The sequence below is a fragment of the Elaeis guineensis genome, chromosome 6 (genome assembly GCF_000442705.2).
Source record: "Elaeis guineensis isolate ETL-2024a chromosome 6, EG11, whole genome shotgun sequence".
Lineage (NCBI taxonomy): Eukaryota > Viridiplantae > Streptophyta > Magnoliopsida > Arecales > Arecaceae > Elaeis > Elaeis guineensis.
This window is the reverse complement of record NC_025998.2, coordinates 48,468,390-48,487,880: the sequence shown is the minus strand read 5'-3', so window position 1 is coordinate 48,487,880 and position 19,491 is coordinate 48,468,390. Positions and strand designations below refer to the sequence as shown.

The 19,491-nt window shown below is 41.3% G+C and overlaps 2 protein-coding genes across 3 annotated transcripts in view; both read right to left on the bottom strand.

The window, feature by feature from the left end:
* Positions 1–4,095: 4,095 nt before the first annotated feature.
* LOC105035482 (uncharacterized) lies at positions 4,096–6,218 on the bottom strand. Its single transcript, XM_073259513.1, has one exon. The coding sequence runs from the start codon at positions 5,187–5,189 to the stop codon at positions 4,236–4,238; it is 954 nt and encodes a 317-aa protein (XP_073115614.1). The 5' UTR covers positions 5,190–6,218; the 3' UTR covers positions 4,096–4,235.
* A 130-nt stretch (positions 6,219–6,348) lies between these two features.
* Positions 6,349–19,491, bottom strand: part of LOC105035480 (protein CHLOROPLAST ENHANCING STRESS TOLERANCE, chloroplastic) — a 39,553-nt gene continuing 26,410 nt past the window's right edge. Inside the window, exons 3-6 of one of the 2 annotated variants that reach the window (XM_073259515.1) lie at positions 10,818–10,931; positions 8,350–8,430; positions 6,916–7,083; positions 6,349–6,666 (exon numbers count right to left, since the gene is read on the bottom strand). In XM_073259515.1, coding sequence (XP_073115616.1) covers positions 6,577–6,666; positions 6,916–7,083; positions 8,350–8,430; positions 10,818–10,931 — 453 coding nt within the window. In that variant the 3' untranslated portion in view covers positions 6,349–6,576. Of the gene's footprint in view, positions 6,667–6,915; positions 7,084–8,129; positions 8,258–8,349; positions 8,431–10,817; positions 10,932–19,491 lie in introns of those variants that run through there. The other variant, XM_073259516.1, reaches the window with a different exon arrangement.

Sequence of the window (19,491 nt, the reverse complement as noted above, 5' to 3'; positions counted from 1 at the left end):
CCAAATGTTGGACGTAATGAGGAGTCCACGTACTCAGAAAGAACTCACGCACCCTTTTCTTCCTGATTTAATGCATGAAAAATGTTTCACACATTCCTCCTCTTGACCACACATTTTTGGGATTTGGATGATGGTTATTTAACACCATGAGATGGCGTGTGTTTTAAAATTAAGGAGTCCATGTCTCCTTGGATTGCTACATGCCATTTATTCCTATATGATCCCATGCAATTTCATGAAGAGGTAACACCAAGTGTTGTGCGCAGATAAAATAAATCCCTCACATCTCTTGATGGTTTAGAGTCCTTCTAAGAGAAGTCATCCACACCCTCTTGTCTCAATAAAAGGAAGGTTTTAATGCCATAAGATGGTTGATTGAGATGGGAAACCTCACGTCCCTTGGTGATGATTTTTCTTAGGTGTCCAAACATTGGATACCAGATCCATATGGAAGAAAATCATCACGCACATTAGGGAGAACTCCTCTTGAAGAAGGACTCTACCTTGTTCTCTCATCCACGAGTGAAAGGGTTCACACTTAAAAGAAAAATTTGCGCCCCCTTATTTCATGTGAAGAGGGTCTTCATGCATCTGATTTTTTCGCCCAAAATAGAGAAGTCCTTCTGTGAGAAAGACTCCTCCATATCTCATGCTAAATATGGTTGTGAGGTGTTGTTTTTCATGCCCAAGTGTTGGGTGCTTGATGGGTGTTTGACACCTTTTATAAGTCATGATTTAGATCATGATTTTGGGCTGAAAAAGGGCTAGCTTGATGGGGCTATTGTGTGAGTTCCCAGGATCCAAATGTTGAACAACAAAAGGGCCTAGGGATGAATGGATCTGAGAGATTAAAAATCAGATCTAATATGTGGTTTTCTACTATCTAAATGTTGGACAGCAAGAAGGCTAAGTGACATGAGGGATGTCATGTTCAAAAAGGAAGAAATGAGTGTACAATTCACCAAGAGTTGGTGATGAAAGAAAAGAAGCAACAGCTGATTTTCTTACGAAGAAATTCAGTGAATCTAGATCAGAGAGAGTACTAGATCGAGATTCGTATGGATCACCATTAGAGGGCACATATTTGGATGCCTCGAGGATACTGATTGTCGAACAGTTTGGATCTTCCTGTATGATATATTTTCTATCATCTATATGTATATTATATGCTATGTATTTGATTGAATGCATCAAGATGATTTTGGATTTAGATTCATATCATATATTTTCAATTGTTGTTGTATGTCAAAAAAAAAAAATTAAAATCTATTTCCACTGCACATCCAAATCTCAACATGAACATCTTCATCATAATACATACTCTCAGATTATTGGATTTCTCCTATATCTGGCAAATAGGATAAGATCTAATATTGTCTATACTATATGGAGATTTATTAGACCAAAATCCAAATCAATCTCGTTGAATTTCAAGAGAGAATACTCTAATATATATCTTAAAGAAACCCTTAATTTTCTCCTTTATACACTAGATATTCTGAGTTGGTTGAGGGTTACAAAGATATGCAAATTTGATTACTAACTCTCTAAATCTTAAACTAACTACTAGTTATCTATTATTTTTCTTGATCATGATGTCATAGCTTAGGAATCTTCTAAGCAAATAATTATATTTCATAGTGCAATAGAGGTCGAGTTAATTACTCTAGATACTATCCATATAGAGGTAGAATAGATTAAAAAATATTATATCAAAACTACAACTTTTGTACCAAAGTCAGTTCTAGCCACATCAATCTATTGCAGAGTTGATCATTCGAGCCTTTCAATTCATAAATGGAGAACTTGGACCTATGGATGTTGAATCGATGGATCAAAAGAGTACCAATTAAAAAATGAACCAATATATTTGGCTTCATCACAAGTACATAAGATGGCATAAAAATAATATAATTTGCTTGGAATATCTCAAGCTATATAAAAACTTGAAGATCAATTAACCAAAGCTTTGTCTAAGAGTAGAGTCATAGAATCATCAAGGATGGGGCTTAAGACGCCATTTAGTCACCAATAGCAGATACTCAATCTTTGTGACTAAATATACTATGAAAAATGTTCAAAATAGTAGAAATAAAGTTGATTCAGTGATTAGTCATATTAGAGAATAATTTTTAGACAACATCTCTTTCTATCTCTATAGTGAGTGCTTTTATCAATGATAAAGTAAATTGAAATGGTTGAGATGCACCCTTAATAGATCTAAGGTAAAAAGTTTCTTGGGTATTAGGCCACAATACTATGGAAGAATTCGCCTATGGGAGAACAGCCATAAGAGCTGCGGCTAAGGATTTGGGCTAATCAAATTAATTTAAACTTGAAATTTGATTACATGTCTATAATATAGGTGTCACAAAGTGGCTTTTTCTTATCTGACTTTGTAATTGTAATATAAGTACTATGAATTAATTTGATTTGAATTTGAACTTAAAATTTAAAAATCTAGTTTCTTAGTTGATCTGTGTGCACTGAAATATGGAGGCTCTTAATGTGCATGTGCTGTGAGACCGCTATATATGAGGTGTTAATGCTTGCAAGCAGTGGCGGAGCCTGACGTCAAATATTGGATGGACAAAATATTAATTTATTAATAATTTTTTAAATAAAGTACTTTATAATAAATAATAAAATAAAGATATATATATCCAAAAATATTATAAAAATAATAATAAATATATAATTTTATATATAAACAAAGATAAGTAAAAAAAATATTATCTTATGCTATTTGCAAAATGATTCTGATTGCATAAAAATCTCAATAATCTCTTCCACATCAAAGATTGAAGAATAAATAAACAACTATTCTTTTTTTAAAAATTTTATTATTTTTAATAAAAAATTTATATGTAAATTAATTATATAATCTTTTTCTCAAATTGATAGATTTGTAACGTGTGTAAAATATTATGGGGGGCCATCATATATATATATATATATATATATATATATAAAATAAATATTTTAAAATTTTTTAAGAGGCAGTGGTCTCCCTTGATCCCTCTTACGTTCCACCACTGCAAGCAAGCTATTTAGATCTTTAATAGGAGAGGTGTTGAGGCCTTTGTCGGCCTCTCAGGCGGTTGGTTGAACAAAGCCCACAAAAGGCTGTAGGTCCTGAGTCTCGAAAAGCTATAGATCGAGTCTTTATACTACTACACTGAGAGACAGCCCTCCACTAATCTTTTCTTGCTTTTCTTCTTTTCAATATTTCCTAAGTATTTCTTGCTCTCCTTCCTAGGCAATTGAAGTCCATGGGGTCAGACTTGCATGTTATTATGCTCATGATAAGAGGCTTCGGGTTGAGCTGGGTTCATAATATTTTGGAGACTATCTCTTCATGAACCTGCAAGAGAGGACAAAATTCATTAGTGTCTTCACATGCCTCGATCCAAGCACCCCTTTTTTATTTATTTTGTAATTTATCTCATTGTTAAAATTTTAAAATTACTGTTTCATGCAATTATTGTCAATTTCTAGGAACCGCCATCCAACGTCTGTCACTAGAAGACAAGAATGTATAGATCTAATTAATTGGAGAATACTTCTTTCCACATCCAGACATTACTAATCAATACTTCTATTCTCTCAAAGACATCTGAATAACCGAGAACGAAATAGGAATAGGATTCTAGTTAAATCATGACGAGCAATAGACTTCCAAAACTCCAATATTGAACTTACCAATGTGACAATAGCCATTGCTATAATTACCATAGTAATAATGCATAATATGATGCATTATTATTATTTCGGATGGGTCAGACCTGGTTGGTCAGATTCTAAGTTAAGTTTGGTGAAATTAGAGTTAATAGTTTGGAAATTCTATTGTGTATCAATTAGCCCTCAGGTAGACCTAACTAAGTTTGGTGAACAAAAGTCCTGGCATGGTCAATGTTGTATTTTTAATTAGCCTCTTCCTCCGCCCATTAAATTTCCTTGCGTTACACACCAAAGGGCTTTTTCTGGTTTGTCGGGCGAAATGTGAATTGTCTTCAAAAGCACCCAACGCATTTCAGGGATTATATCAACCATTAAAGTAGAATTCAGAAACTGGGATGCAAAATCCCAAGAAGTAAAAGAACAAAAAAACACTCAGGGTTGCTAATGAGATGCGTTCCCTGATAGATTAAATCTGCATGTCATTCTCAGATGCTCAGAGAACAATGTGTGATGCAACATACACCTTAATGTCATGACAAAGACGCATAAAGAAATCATGTGCTCTGTGCTTCTAAAAATGCATTGAATTCCTCTCTTGCCTTCCGCAATCGTGGCGTGATGCAAGCAGAGGTTGGAGATGTTGGATACGAGGTAGGGGTTGACGTAGAAAATCTAACATGACGATTCGATGCTTCATGCGACCTCCTTGGGGCCAAATTGGACGTGCACTTTTTCAGGACCCCCTTCCGATCCCTATCGGAAACAAAAGCTGTCTTCACCGGCGAATCGGCATGGTCAGCGCCGCTCCTTATCAGCTCCAGAGGCAAGTCGAAATAGGACTGATCAGCTCCATCATCCTCATCATCAACATCCAAAATGGCAGCAGAATACCATGACCCGCATTCGAATTTTTCAAGAGAAACTGCTCTTGAGCCGACGCTTCCCTGGTCTCCTCGCTCATCTTGGCTAGCTTGCACTAGTTTCTTCTTGGAGAAACCAGGCAAGAACAAGCACAAGGCCCCACATTTGAAGTTTTTCTCTGCTCCAGGATCAAGCTCTTCAGAATCCTCATAGTCGCCGGCATCGTTGGTGCAGTCATAGAGGACATGAACGCCATTTTCTGGCAGCTTCATGCTGGCTCTTCTGGACAGAATGTCGAACTCATCGGACGGCGTGCAAGATCTCCCCTCACCACAAGACTTGCTCCTACGAAGGGCCATTTCCTGCTGCAGAGTGACGCGAGATAGGGTTGTGGAGTGCTGGTTCTGTGCCGGAATTTTCCATTTCTTGAAGCTTTTCGCCGCAGCTGAACCGGACTGCGGCGACGAGAATGCTGAACTCGGAAGGCTGCAGCTGATGAACTTAGGCTTTCCGAATGGTGGCAGAGTCGGTGGCGACACTGACAGGTGATCTCCCACCTTTGCCAGTTGCTCGACTGACACAGGATCTACAGAAATTTGCTTCTCTTTGTCTGGTGGGAAATGGGAGTTATGAAGCTGGCAGGACATTGAGATTTCCTCAACATTCTTTGTTCACTTCTTCCTCATAGGCTTCGGAGCCTTCCGTCGCATGCTTTTGCTCGTAGGCAGACATGGCATGTCGATAGGCATCAGGCAAGAGAAACCGCAAATAGTTTGATGCATTTGAAGAGATAGATATTGACTCCGGAAGAATGTGGCGAGCACGACCTGCATACATCATGTTGTGCATGTTCTTTTCTGCCTGTCAAGACGTTGACCATACACAAATAAAGGATTACTAATTTCTACACTCTGATAATGGATGCATAGCACCAGGGCTGCATTCTTTAGTACAGAATACAGCATAAAAGCTGAGTGACTTTCAGAGTTAGTTGCTTGAGTTATTAAAGCATTTTTTCTAGCAATAACTATAAAAATCACGCAAGTCACTCAACCAACTTCCACCATTCATTTTGCTTAATAATGTGGAACCATTCGCAAGACAAATTCAAAGGGAGCAACGAGAATACAACACACCGGTTGAGTGATGTTTTGAGTTACAAAAGCTTTTTTGTATAATATAAGGGGCTATCAGTTGTTCGGATGTCATGCAATCGTATAAAAAACCATTGGTTCTTAGCTGGAGTCATTTATGCTAGACCTATAGCGATGAATAGAAGCAATAATGGCATTAATTTTTTTATACCTAAGTTTGACTAATACTTGCAAATCCATTCGTGCTGCCACACCTTTATAGCCATCCGTTTAAACCGCTTTAACTGTGGATGAGCTACCATATTTTCTGCAAGAAGTAATGAGTGATTTTTGTTTGCAGTCCAATAAATTCAGAACTCTTCAGTGAAATCTAAAAAGAAAAAAAAAAAAAAAAGGTAGAGGCCCTTAATCTGTCGTAAAATTTGTTCCTACAATGCAGGCTGGATCCAATCTCAAAATGATTAACTAATAATAGCTATCATGCAACTCAACATGATCTCAGTCACCAACAAAACTAGCCTGGGTTGTTCCAGGGAGAGATTTTAGAAGCGTCAACAATTCCTCATGGACAGACATCCAAATAGAAGAGCTGCCATTTTCTTGTAGCAACTAAGCACCTTCTGTACAACTTGGAGAAAAGCTCTCACATTTCGAACAGATTAACTTGAGAATGAATAGTGAAAATGCAATCTTGTACACATGGGCCAATAAATTTATAATTACAAGGCCACACGACAAATAAAATGATAACAAATGATGGCTACAACAACATACAGGGTTAGCTGTATCCTCAAAAATGAAAAATGAACATCAAAGTCATCATCAATTACTACTTAATTACCAAAATCGTGGCAGGGGCCTGCTGAAGGATCTTGCCTCATTAATTAGAAAAATAATCCACAAAGAAAAATACAGAATGGTATATAAATCTGCTGAGCTGCTACTGGAGAGAATTGTAGAATAGGATCAGTACGACTGACAGCCCAATTAGAAGTGGCAAAGCTGTCACCAGGTAAAGAGCACTATATCCCTGCATGCAGTTAAGCAATGTGATATATCTGAAATTGTGAACCAAGAGTAGGAAAGATCTAGGTCGGACAAAAAAAATTGAGTCAGCCATACCATAGCAGTTGTATGCTCATAACAACAGAGAAAAGCAAACAATCTGATTGTAGAAATCGCTACAACCCATAGTGGGTGGATTCAAAACCGAGACTCTTACCTTTGCATGTAAATCTCTTAATTAAAAGCAGAAAGAACATGGATTACTGGTACTTACTACAGCAGGGGGAACTTCTATCTCGTCATTCTCATCTCCAGGTTCAACATCAGCAGCTGAATCCCAATCAATGTCGAGTCTCTTGGCTGCCACTTCTGGGTCAACCCCGGTGTCTGTGGCTTTTGCATATGGAGATTTACTAGGACTTCTCTTCTTCGGTGCTTCAACCTTTCCAAGAAAACAAAGGAAGAAAGAAATGAGAATTGAAAAGGCTCCAACCAATCCTGTCAGATAGGAAAAAGGCAGCCTGGTAAGCAGCACCCAAGCAGGTTCGAGTTGTTTTGCAAGATATAAGTAAATTAATGGCTCAGATATGGTTGAACTAAAGTGAAAATTGAAGGCAATATAATATTTATATGTAGAAAATTATAAAGACGAAAGAGTAGTGTTTTTTCTTCCAATTTTATGATAAAACACTTTAACCTACTAAGTTCAACCCATAGAAGGCACACGTAGTCTGTTAGCCGCTAACCAAGCAAGATCCATGCAGCAAGCACCTCCACCCAACCCAAACAATGACCCAGGGTGTTGTTTCGGTTTACTTGAGCAATGAACAATTGGGCTTAACACATTAAGTAGTTGGTTCCCTTCAAAGAAAACTTATGCTGAGAGATTTCTTGCAGCAGAAAAGAGTAGAAGTCCATACTAAAATAACATGGACCTGCTATCAATTAATATCTTACAACAAAAAATCATCCATGAATTTGCGCATCACCATGAAGTAGGTTGAATCCAGTAGTTCAAAAACCATGGGAGGTCAAAGGTGTGGTATAGGGGACAAGGTACGCTGATTCATATCAATGGATAAATAGAAGACAAGTAAGACAACTGCTGATCCATCAGACACTACCAAACTGTAGACAGTGTGGAGTGATCCCCCGTTTCTGCTAGGAAAACCAAGCACTGCTAGGTAATGTGGAAGAAAAACAAATGATTCATGCTTTAAACCACAATATCAACATGAATCGTACCAACCCTGTGAACCACTCCAATTCAACAACACCACCCCACCAACCACCCCTCTGCGCCCCCCCACCCCACCCAAACCACCTACCCCATGCCATGTGGCAGGCCAAATATGCAGCCTTTTTTTTTTTTTATTGATACCAGGTTTAGGCCCCATAGCATTACTCTTTGTAAAGTCTATTGCTAATAAACAAAATGAGGATGGTTAGTATAATTCGATGAAATTAGAATCATCTAAAGCTACATACCTTTAAGGGAAGTATACCCATTTCTTTAACTCAATAGACCAGCACAATTGTCTATTACCTTCAAATATACAATCTTTTCCATATTTAGTTAGAAAGGAAGTGTAAGGACCCTTCAGAACTGGTCCATGCTAAAACAAACCTCAATAGTCATTGACGGTTCTGCATATCAATGATTAGCAATTTCAAAAGACTGTTACAAGATAAGAAATACGAGTATTACCTCAAGATCTGGCCACTCCATTATCTCCTTAGCAAGCAAACGGAGAGCAACACGATTCTCTGGAATTCTCCCTTCATTCACCTATAAAAGCATCAGCATTATTAGTGCTGCTAATGCATGATGCATGATGTGAAGTTATCCTTGAAGTGGTTGTTGATATTACACTATGAATTTGATCAAAATGGATTTGCAAACTTCTTTAGTTCATCATCTGTATATTGCAATGCAACATCAAGCATAAGTTAGCTTCCCTCTAGAAGCCTCAAGCTTGTATGAGTATAATGGCCATCTCACCATATCTTCAACTCTGTTAAGGGTTTGCTGGGACCATAACTGAAGTCTAAAGTAAAGAAATCCCAGGTACAGGAGCAATGGCAAGACAACCTCACTCAAGTCTTATGTCACCATATTTCCTGTGAATGGCTGCAAAGGCCCATCATTCAATATAAGATTATATTGTTGGTTTGATACAAATCTAGAGAAAAGTACATTTTCACAGCTAAAAGTCTCCTTCAATGAAGACAGTTTATTACCTTGTTGGGATCTGTAACATGGTAGTATTTTTCTACATCTAAAAAGAAGTCGTGCAATGATTTTTTCTACAACTAAACTTGACCTCATTCTCAATGACCTCTGCCAGAATACTAGTTAGAAAGTCTGTTCCTCAGCAGAAAAGACAAGAAATTTAGCTTTTAAGGCATTGCCTATGCTCTTGAGAGCCCTATATATTTTTCGAGTCCCCTGAGAGCTTATATCCAAATGCACATACCAGATCAGATGGTCTAGGAGACCTAGAATGCCTTGCAAGACCAACAGAGAGGGCTTCTGCTAAGGCACCTTTCTCATTAGAATGGACTCTTAAGGAAAGGGCAACTTTGGCCATGAAGATGGAATCAAATGCAGCACCTACAAGATCCTATGCTTCAACTGTTAGCTACAGAAGCCCATCCTTAATTTGCAGTGGATCATATTTATCAACCAGACTTCTTTCTCCTTCTCGGAAGAAGAAGAAAACTTTAGGAATGTGTGTGAGTGTGTGTATTTTATATGCATACGTGTTGGTGGACTAGGATGTGTGTGTGTGTGTGTGTCTGTGTGTGTGTGTGTTTTATACACATGCGTATAGGTGGACTAGGATTCAGTAGAGTGGCCCTCCACTTGGATCCGATCAGGTCTATATTAAACGATGGAAGTCCCACATCAATGATCTGAATATCGGATGTGATCTACTACCTCCAAACTGCTCACTAAAAATCAGATTATTTAGAGACCCCTAGCTTATACATCACGCATCAAAATATTGGATAGTTTAAATAACACAAGATAGTACATTTCTTTTACTACCTCATACATAGGCTAGAAGATCTTCAAATTATATGATTTTTGGTGTGTAAGCAACTTACAGATAGTACATCATATCCAATAGTTCGTCACATGATTGGTGTGTAAGGGTTTACACATACACACACAAACATGCGGGCGTGCGCGCGCACACTCACACACACATACAAACATACATACATACATACATACCCATATGTACGTACATATGTATGTATGTATGTACATATCTACATATATATATATATATATATATATATATATATATATATATATATATATGTATACATGTATACATGTACATGTATACATGTATATATGTACATATGTACATGTATACATATACACATATGTACACATATATATGTATATATGTACATATCTACATATATATGTATATATGTATATATATATATGTATAGGTATATCTATGTGTGTGCGTGTGTGCGCGCGTGCACTTTTAATGCTTTATTCTATAGCAAATTATAGGTCAGCTAAAAAGTTCTAGTAGTCTCCTTCATTGCAGAGCATACTGGTTCTTCATTCTAGGAAGCGCTGGTATGTACCTTGAGAGCTGCAAGACATACTTGTTACTGACTTGGTTGGTTTGTTATATCCTTGTGCAGTGTAACTTTCTTCTTCTACCCAAAAATGTGGAAAAAAAATAATGGAAAAGAATCTAGTAGTCTATAACTCTGATTCCTCTCCCTGAATCCAGTCAAATCTATTCATTATTATAAACTTAAATCAGTATAAAACTTTTTTCCTTGAGAAAGAATAGACAAAGCCTAATTTTTAAATTATTGCGAAACTTTTCTTTTCTAGCACGGTTTGGTATTCATTGGAAGTGGATATTCCTATAACTGACCAACATTGCTAGAACTCTTCTTGTGAAATCATGTCAAATTATACATGACAATCCATGCAAATGTAACGGTTCAGCACATTAATAGATAACAAAAAGATGAGATAAATAACAATATTGCACATAAAATACTATATATTTAATAATCAATTAGTAGATACAAATCAATGCCCACAGAATAAGGTCATTATCAAAAACATACAAATTTATTAACTAGTTACAGGATCTGAAGTTACACATCTTACAAAACAGAAGCACATACATCATCCAAAGCAGCAACCAGGTCATCTCTCGTGACTCCATCAGGGTCCTCAATGCCAAGCAATCTTTTACGTTCAGTATCTCTAGGATCCTCAATCATGATAGTTAACCTAATCTGACAATGTGAAAGAAGGGATACTAAGCATGTGAATCTATCTGTAAAACACCCAGGCAAAGAGAATTACTTGGCAGCACAATTCATAAAAAGAAAATAGTCAAAGAAATCAAGATGACCAATTCACAAGAGTAGCATGAAGAATCATTTCTGATTTTTGCATAGTAAATAATACAGATTATGTGAATCAATGATTTAACAATCAAGTGTTAAATTTGTTACTATAGCATTTTAAACATGCATAAAGCATCTAGAAATATAACAATCTAGAAATACGAAGAAAAAGAAAAAGTGAACTAACAAGTCTTAATCAGGTTTTCTGATATCCAGATGCTTAACTAAAAAATACCAGTTCCCCTCAACCTATTGACTAGTATGGATTCATAATGTAGCCTCAAGGTTGGAGACCTAAAGCTGGACTCAAAGGCTTTATCCTGGCCTAGTTTAAAACACCAAATCCTGCAAAAAAGGCAATGCAAGGTTTAGGAAATGATCTAGCTTCTTTCCTTAATATTTTTAGGTCATAAAGAAATATTTCATTAACCGTAAAGGCAAGTATACATTTTTTTAATTAAGTGTACTCAAACAGCTTTTCTTATGGGTCATTGTAGAGAGAATGCTAAGATATGACCAGAAGGCATCTGTTCAAATTATTGTGCTAACATGGTAGGTTGACATGTTTCCAGTTTATTTTGTCATGATCTTGTAATATATAGCTAGATATTTTTGCAAGACTCATTAAAGTCTAATTTTGGGAAGCAATGTGAACACACTTGAGATTCGCCAACCTCAACCCCAATGGAGGAGTCAAATGACCCAAAAGGAAAATGACTGGTGATGGATTGTGATCTGCCAGAAGCAAATGATTCAAATTCATTGAACGATGCAGCAACCAACCAGGATGATAGTAGTTTCAGTGGAAATGGATCTGACGCCACATTTCTGAAACAAGGACGGACCTGGGCCTAAGTAACCTAAAGTAGGCATCGATACAGATGGGAGAGTCAAACAGTTTCAAAGGCACAAATTGCACACTTGCAGCAGAGATTCTCGAAGGCTGTGGTATCTTCAGATGAAGAGTATGAAGGTGCATATGGGCGGCGGTGGTCGAGGCCACTGATTGGAAAGTTTCTTGGTACTGGTTTTGTTGGAAATTGTGTCCTAAAACCTATCGTGTGATGATTGAATTCCTCTTTGTATACGAATTATTGATAAATGAATAAAAACTATTTTGATATTTTTATCACAAAGTTACATCTTCCTTATAGAACTCTTGTGTTGTGATGAATTCCTTAGAACTATGTTAGTGAACGATAAAAAGAAAATTTATCGTATAGTTCTTAAATATGTTTGCGATAAAATGATTCGTCATTACAGGACGATAACATTTATCGAATGGAGGTCGTTGTGTGCCATATGAATTGGTTGTCCTCTTAACCAAAAAATGTGATGATACTAGTATGGCACACAGATGAGATGTAGGAGTACATCATCACTGAATAGGTGACTCACCTACTAAGCGTTCTGCTGTCAAGAGCCGCTCGCGAAGTGTATGGGAATAAGTGTCCCTCAGATCTAAGATCACCATAGTGACTTGCAAGCAACTTACTGTGCTTTGGTGCCAGACAATCTAAATTTTTAATACAGTGATGGAAGGCTACTGGATACCATCAAATACTTGTGAAGTCTGTGTGTGGATCAAGATGGGATTGACCTCTCTGAATTATAGGAGCTGATATATTGCTGTATTTCAATTTAGTAAAGCGTTGGTCAGAGTAATCCATGAGATGGATTTGAAAGGTTGAAATACAATGTGGATGAAACACTCTCGATTGATAGTTAACCTGAGATCATCCTAGAGTATTAAGGATCAAAGGGATGAATTATCCGGTAACTATATGCATAGGTTCTGAAATATTTTTTTGCGATAATTCGATCTATCTGGACGTCAGGAACCATTGCTAGATGGTATTTTGATTAGTACAGAAATCGATATCTATGCTACCGGCTTAGTATTTGAACCTATGAAGTCACGCACATAAGTCAGACACCGTAAGAAAGTATTGGTCTATGTTTATATGTCCAATATGAAAATACTTGACTTGATTGAACATATAAGCTAACTTAATTGAGAATTAAGTTATGGGTCAAATGGGATTGAAGAGTTGACTATGCCTAACTAGCACCACACATGAGGTTCAGGTTCAATCTCGGAGATGAACAGTTTCTGATCTATGATCCATAAAGCCTATAAGAGATTGGATTTAAGTGCTAATTAATTTCAGATTAGATCTAATTTAATTAAATTTAATTAGATTCAAAATTTCAAGTTAAACTTGGTTCTAAAGTCCTAAAGAATTTAGGATTGACAGCCTTTCGAAATTGTTTCAAACGGCTTCAAATTGGATTCGAATTGGACCCTTTTTGGATGAGATATTTAGAGTCCTACTTGCACTGGAATTTTTTTCACTCCTTAACCGACTAGCACTTGGTATGGTGCTGGTTCTGGGCATCCCATGTGGGTGTGGGAATAGGTGCATTGTGGGCGTCTTATATGGTTTCAATTCTATCTCATGTATGAGTCCTTTCATGAGTATTGGACTGATTCAAAGCATGTTTAAATTAGAAATCCTATATTTATTGGATTATTAGAATCATCTATAAATAGAGAGGGTCTCTACCTATGGATGCATAAAAGATGGCAAACAAATCAGATTAAGAAAAGAGAGAGAGAGGTGTGAGCTTGAGGCACCCCCTTTCTTCCTTGGCGCCACCTTTTCCTTGCCACCCCTCTTCCCTTGGCGAGGGCCCATCTTTGGGCATCCTCCTTGTTGGTGTGACGCCTCACACCAGCACCTCTCCTCCCTCTTTTGGTTGGATTGCAAAGATGATTTAATCAGAGGTCATTCCGCTTTCCTGCGTTGTCTAGCGTGCATGCAAAGTAGAGGGCCTGCAGTTCCAGATCTCTACTTTGATATAATTTGGTTAGATAAGTCTCTCTTTTGGTTGGATTGCAAAGATGATTTGATCAAAGGTCATTTTGCTTTCCTGCGTTGTCTGGCGTGCATGCAAAGTAGAGGGTCTGTAGTTCCAGGCCTACACAAAGATTGAATCCAGATTTTGGAGATTTGATCCTCAATTCCGCTGCAATACAAATAAGGATTTGATCCTTATTCAGTAAGATTCAAAGAAAATTTTTTAGATGCAACCTTGATAATCTACAAAAAATAGTTTTCCTTCTCTTCAATTGGTATCAGAGCCAAGTTTTGATACATGGATGCATAACTGAATTTTTCTGAATTATTTACATATTATATGTAATTAAAATTTTATGTTAGATATTAAATCTGATTTAAATCTGTTTAAATAAAATTTTCGATCTGATTTTGGTTAGATTAGATGAACCTAATCAATGGTTGATTAAGATTGCTATAAGTTTGTTATCACAGAATTTTTGTTACTGTTGAATTTTTGTTGGAATAACAATGTGAATTAAAATCTATTTTAAATTTATTTTAACAGAATTTTAATGTTGTTATTTCTGTTATAAAGTGGGACTTATTTCAGATTTGAATTGAATCCATTTTGATTGATTTTTAGATCTGAATTCAAATGAAATTCAGTACTACACTAAAATAGATTTAACCAGAAATTTAATCTTTATGTATTCATGTTTGCATGTAATTAATTTTCTATTTGATATCAGATCTGAAATTGATGTTTTAGAAATCAGCATAAGACGTGTTTCAAATATAATATGATATATATGATGCATCAAATCTAATTAGATTAGATGAAGAATATAATTGATAAAATCAAAGACATGTTCATGACATAAACTGTTTTGACAAAAATTACATGATGATGTGATTACATATGAAATTAGATTTCAGATCTTAATAGCCTAGTACTCGGATTGATGAGATCACCAAACCGTCCGGTTATAAGAGATCGAAGAGATTAATCTCTCTTTTGCCTATTCGATGGATTCTCTTATGACGTATAGGGGTGTCATTGTGATCTGATTTTATGAAAAAAAAACGAATAGATTTTTAGAAATTATTTTGATTATAAATATATTTAGATTAGAGCTAAAGTGATTTATAATTCATTACAATAAGATAAATTTAAATATAAAATTATTTTAGAATCTGAATAGCATGTTACATAAAATATAATCGGTATTGGGTATAAAATACCCACAGCCGAAACCCTCGGCGGAATCGGCAACAGAACTGCTCCGCCCGGACTCCTACGGGAGCCGGGCTCCGCCGCAACATCAGAACAGCTCCGCCCGGGCTCCTACGGGAGCCGGGCTCCGCCGCCGACATCAGAACAGCTCCGCCCGGGCTCCTACGGGAGCCGGGCTCCGCCGCCGACATCAGAACAGCTTCGCCCGGACTCCTACGGGAGCCGGGCTCCGCCGCAACATCAGAACAGCTCCGCCCGGGCTCCTACGGGAGCCGGGCTCCGCCGCCGACATCAGAACAGCTCCGCCCGGACTCCTACGGGAGCCGGGCTCCACCGCAACATCAGAACAGCTCCGCCCGGGCTCCTACGGGAGCCGGGCTCTGCCGCCGACATCAGAACAGCTCCGCCCGGGCTCCTACGGGAGCCGGGCTCCGCCGCAACATCAGAACTGCTCCGCCCGGACTCCTACGGGAGCCGGGCTCCGCCGCCGACATCAGAACAGCTCCGCCCGGGCTCCTACGGGAGCCGGGCTCCGCCGCCGACATCAGAACAGCTCCGCCCGGGCTCCTACGGGAGCCGGGCTCCACCGCCGACATCAGAACAGCTCCGCCCGGACTCCTACGGGAGCCGGGCTCCGCCGCCGACATCAGAACAGCTCCGCCCGGGCTCCTACGGGAGCCGGGCTCCGCTGCCGACATCAGAACAGCTCCGCCCGGACTCCTACGGGAGCCGGGCTCCGCCGCAACATCAGAACAGCTCCGCCCGGGCTCCTACGGGAGCCGGGCTCCGCCGCCGACATCAGAACGCTCCGCCCGGACTCCTACGGGAGCCGGGCTCCGCCGCCGACATCAGCTGCAGCACAGCTCCACCCGGACTCCTACAGGAGCTGGGCTCCGACATCAACTGCAGCACAGCTCCGTCCGGACTCCTACAGGAGCCAGGCCCCGCTCTCAGTATCAACCGCTGGAAAGCTCCGTCCGGACTCCTACGGGAGCCGGACTTCACCTCTAACTTTGATTGCTGGTAAGCTCCGTCCGGACTCCTACGGGAGCCGGACTTTACCTCTAACTTTGATTGCCGGTAAGCTCCGTCCGGACTCCTACGGGAGCCGGACTTCACCTTTAACTTTGATTGCAGAGGACTCCGCCCGGACTCTTACGGGAGCCGGGTTCCGCCCGCAACTTCAGCTCCGAGAGGGCTCCGCCCGGACTCCTACGGGAGCCGGGCTCCGCCTCCGACATCAGCCACAGAGCAGCTCCGCCCGGACTTCCACGGAAGTCAGACTCCGCCCACGGCCCCAGCCGCCAGGAGGACCTCTCCCTGACCTCTACAGAGGCCGGGCTCCGACCGTCTCCGAGCTTCAATCAACAGATCCGCGCCCCCTGGCAAGCCACCAAAACGGCCACGACCCTGCTCCACTTCCTGTGACGGGTTCCGCACAGCTCCATCATTCCCTGACAAGCCGCAGTAACCGTCGCCGCCCTGCTCCACTTCCTGCGGCGGATTCCGCACAGCTCCACTACCCCCTGGCAGGCCACGATAACGGCCACGAACCTGCTCCACCTCCTGCAACGGATACCGGGCGATTCTCCCATCCGCTGGCAAGTCACGACAACGGGCGCTGCTCCACTCCCTGCAACTGATTCCATGTGGCGAGCTGCGGTGATGGCCACGGTTCCACTCCACTACCTCTCGCAATAAATTCTCCTGACCACGGACGGCCCACTACCAGACGGTTACAGGTGTCGCCATCAATCCGTTGCCCCCTCCGCCTATAAAAGGGGGACTCAGATACATTATTCTCTAAGCTCATCTCTTATCTCAAAACTCTGCTAAATTCTCCGTTCGAGCACTCCATTCTTGTTGTGGCAGAGAACTGACTTGAGCGTCGGAGGGTCTTGCCGGAGCAACCCCACCTCCGGTTTAGACTTCCCTTGCAGGTCCCGGCGGCGACCGCGACTTCCCCGACTCCAGCTTCTCCGGCGCAAGCAGATTTTTGCACCAACAGGTATTGATATAAAAATTGTCATGATGCATGAGATATATATATATGAAGTTTAGATCATACCTATGCATGTTTAATTATTAAACATATTATGAAAATTTATTTTTATGAGTTGAAATATATGGTATGCTTCACCTGAAACCCTGATAGAATAGTTTTATAGACTGAAACACATATTTCACACACTTAATTTTGAATTAAGTTTGAATGATCTAAAAGGGAGGAGCAACCCGGGGACTGACCTCCCATCGGGACCATCGACCCCATCATCGGAGGGCCTCAAGGAGAAGCGGGAAAACTGTAAATGTATCACTTACTATTTCGCCTTGAATCTACTTTCCTTTCTAGCTAACGTGCCCCTCCCACCTAGCGTGGATGTATTATGACTGGACATGATCCCTCCAAAAACGCAGCCATGCCAGGAACAGGAGGAGAACCTCGTCCTGGCATGAGCAAAGTCAAAGGCCTGGTTCTTTTAGACCGGATGGGGGGAGAGGCCTTACAACGCCCTAATGTGCCCCCACAGCCCTGTTAGGGACAGGAGGAAAACCTCGCCCTAACTTGAGCAAAGTCAAAGGCCCGGTTCTTTTAGACCGGATGGGGGGAGAGGCCTTACAACGCCCTAATGTGCCCCCACAGCCCTGTTAGGGACAGGAGGAAAACCTCGCCCTAACTTGAGCAAAGTCAAAGGCCCGGTTCTTTTAGACCGGATGGGGGGAGAGGCCTTGCAACGCCCTAATGTGCCCCCACAGCCATGTCAGGAACAGGAGGAGAACCTCGTCCTGACATGAGCAAAGTTGAAGGCCCGGTTCTTTTAGACCGGAGGGGGGAGAGGCCTTACAGCGCCCTAACGTGCCCCCACAAGCCAAGCTGGTAACGAGGAGAGAACCTCGCGCCAGCTTGAGCAAAATGGAAGACTTCGCCCGAACTCCTACGGGAGCCGGATTCCACCGCCAAGGAAGACTTCGCCCGGACTCCTACGGGAGACGGGTTCCGCCGCCAAGGAAGACTTCGCCCGGACTCCTACGGGAGCTGGGTTCCGTCGCCAGGAAAGACTTCACCCGGACTCCTACGGAAACCGGGCTCCATCCGCCACTCCTGCAGCAAGGGTTAATAATGGTGGCGAAACTCGGCCGCGTAACAAGGTCGGATGAAAGGAAAGAGCCCCCCCACGACGACATCTACGTCAAACAAGCCAAACGACAAGAAAGGTTCAAAAGACGACAATATCAGTGCTACGCGTGGACAAGGTAACACAAAACGTTCCTTTTTCATTTCCGATATACGAACTACAAGGCCAGGACGGCCAGGGAAAGAAGGACAAAACGACAAAAAGAAAGTAACTACATAAAGACAAAAGAGCTCTAAGGAGGCCCTGCTCCCTCCGACCTAGGGTTATCACCTCCATCCCTCAATCAGGACTGCCTCAGGTTCTCCATTGCTTCTTCTAATTCTTCCTTCTTCCGCAGCGTATCCTGGAGCGCCTGACGAAGTTGCCGGCTCTCAGCCTCCGCTTCTCGACGCCACTTCCGCAAAACTTCGGACTCCGCCTCTGCGTCCGCGACGGCCTTCCGCTCAAGCGCCAGTTGGATTTTCACTTGTTGCAGCTCGGCTGTCTTCTCCCCAAGGGAGACAGAAATCCCTTCGACAGTGCCTCTCAGGGCTTGGAGCTCTTCGGTATCTTGGGCGGAAGTAAGCTGCGCCCTAGTAACCAGCTGCCTCTGGAGACGAACGACCTCGTCCGCCGCCTTCCGGAATCTCCCTTTGTACTCTTCCACTTGCCGGCGCCAGCTGGCCCGCTGCACGTCATGACTCATCTCGGCGTCTTGAAGCTGCTTCTGGAGGTCGGAGACCTTCTGCGACCACTTCTGTTCCTCATCAACCCGGGCCAAGAGCCGGGATGAGCTTCCTTCCAGATGGCCGATCTTCCTCTTCGCAGCTGATAGTTCCACCTTGAGGGCGCTGATCCTGGCTTCTTGAGCCCAAATTCGATCGCTGGTGCTCTTCTTGCATTCCTCGAGCTCCTTTGTGAAGTTCGCCTTCCTCCGGCTGTAATCCATGATTGCCTTCACTTGGAGACTCCTAAAGTGGGCGGCCTCAGCGGCGGCTTCGGAATGGCATTCCCTCGACTTGCGGAGCTCGCCTTCCGACTTCTTCAACTTCTTCGTCAGGTGGAGGACCTCCTTTTTCAGCCGCTGGATAGTTGATTTCAGCGGGACACCCAGGGGCAAGGGGAGTGCTTCAGCAGGGCACTGCCATTGGAAGGTGCAAGCGTCAAAGATCGACTCATTACAAGAAGAAAAGCAAAAAGGAGGAGAGGGAAGGAGAGGCCATCCACCACAAGAAATTCGACTTTATTGACTG

Bases quoted from the DNA above. Each gene is read 5' to 3' on its own strand.
- LOC105035482 (XM_073259513.1), bottom strand. From the start codon at position 5,189: ATGTCCTGCCAGCTTCATAACTCCCATTTCCCACCAGACAAAGAGAAG.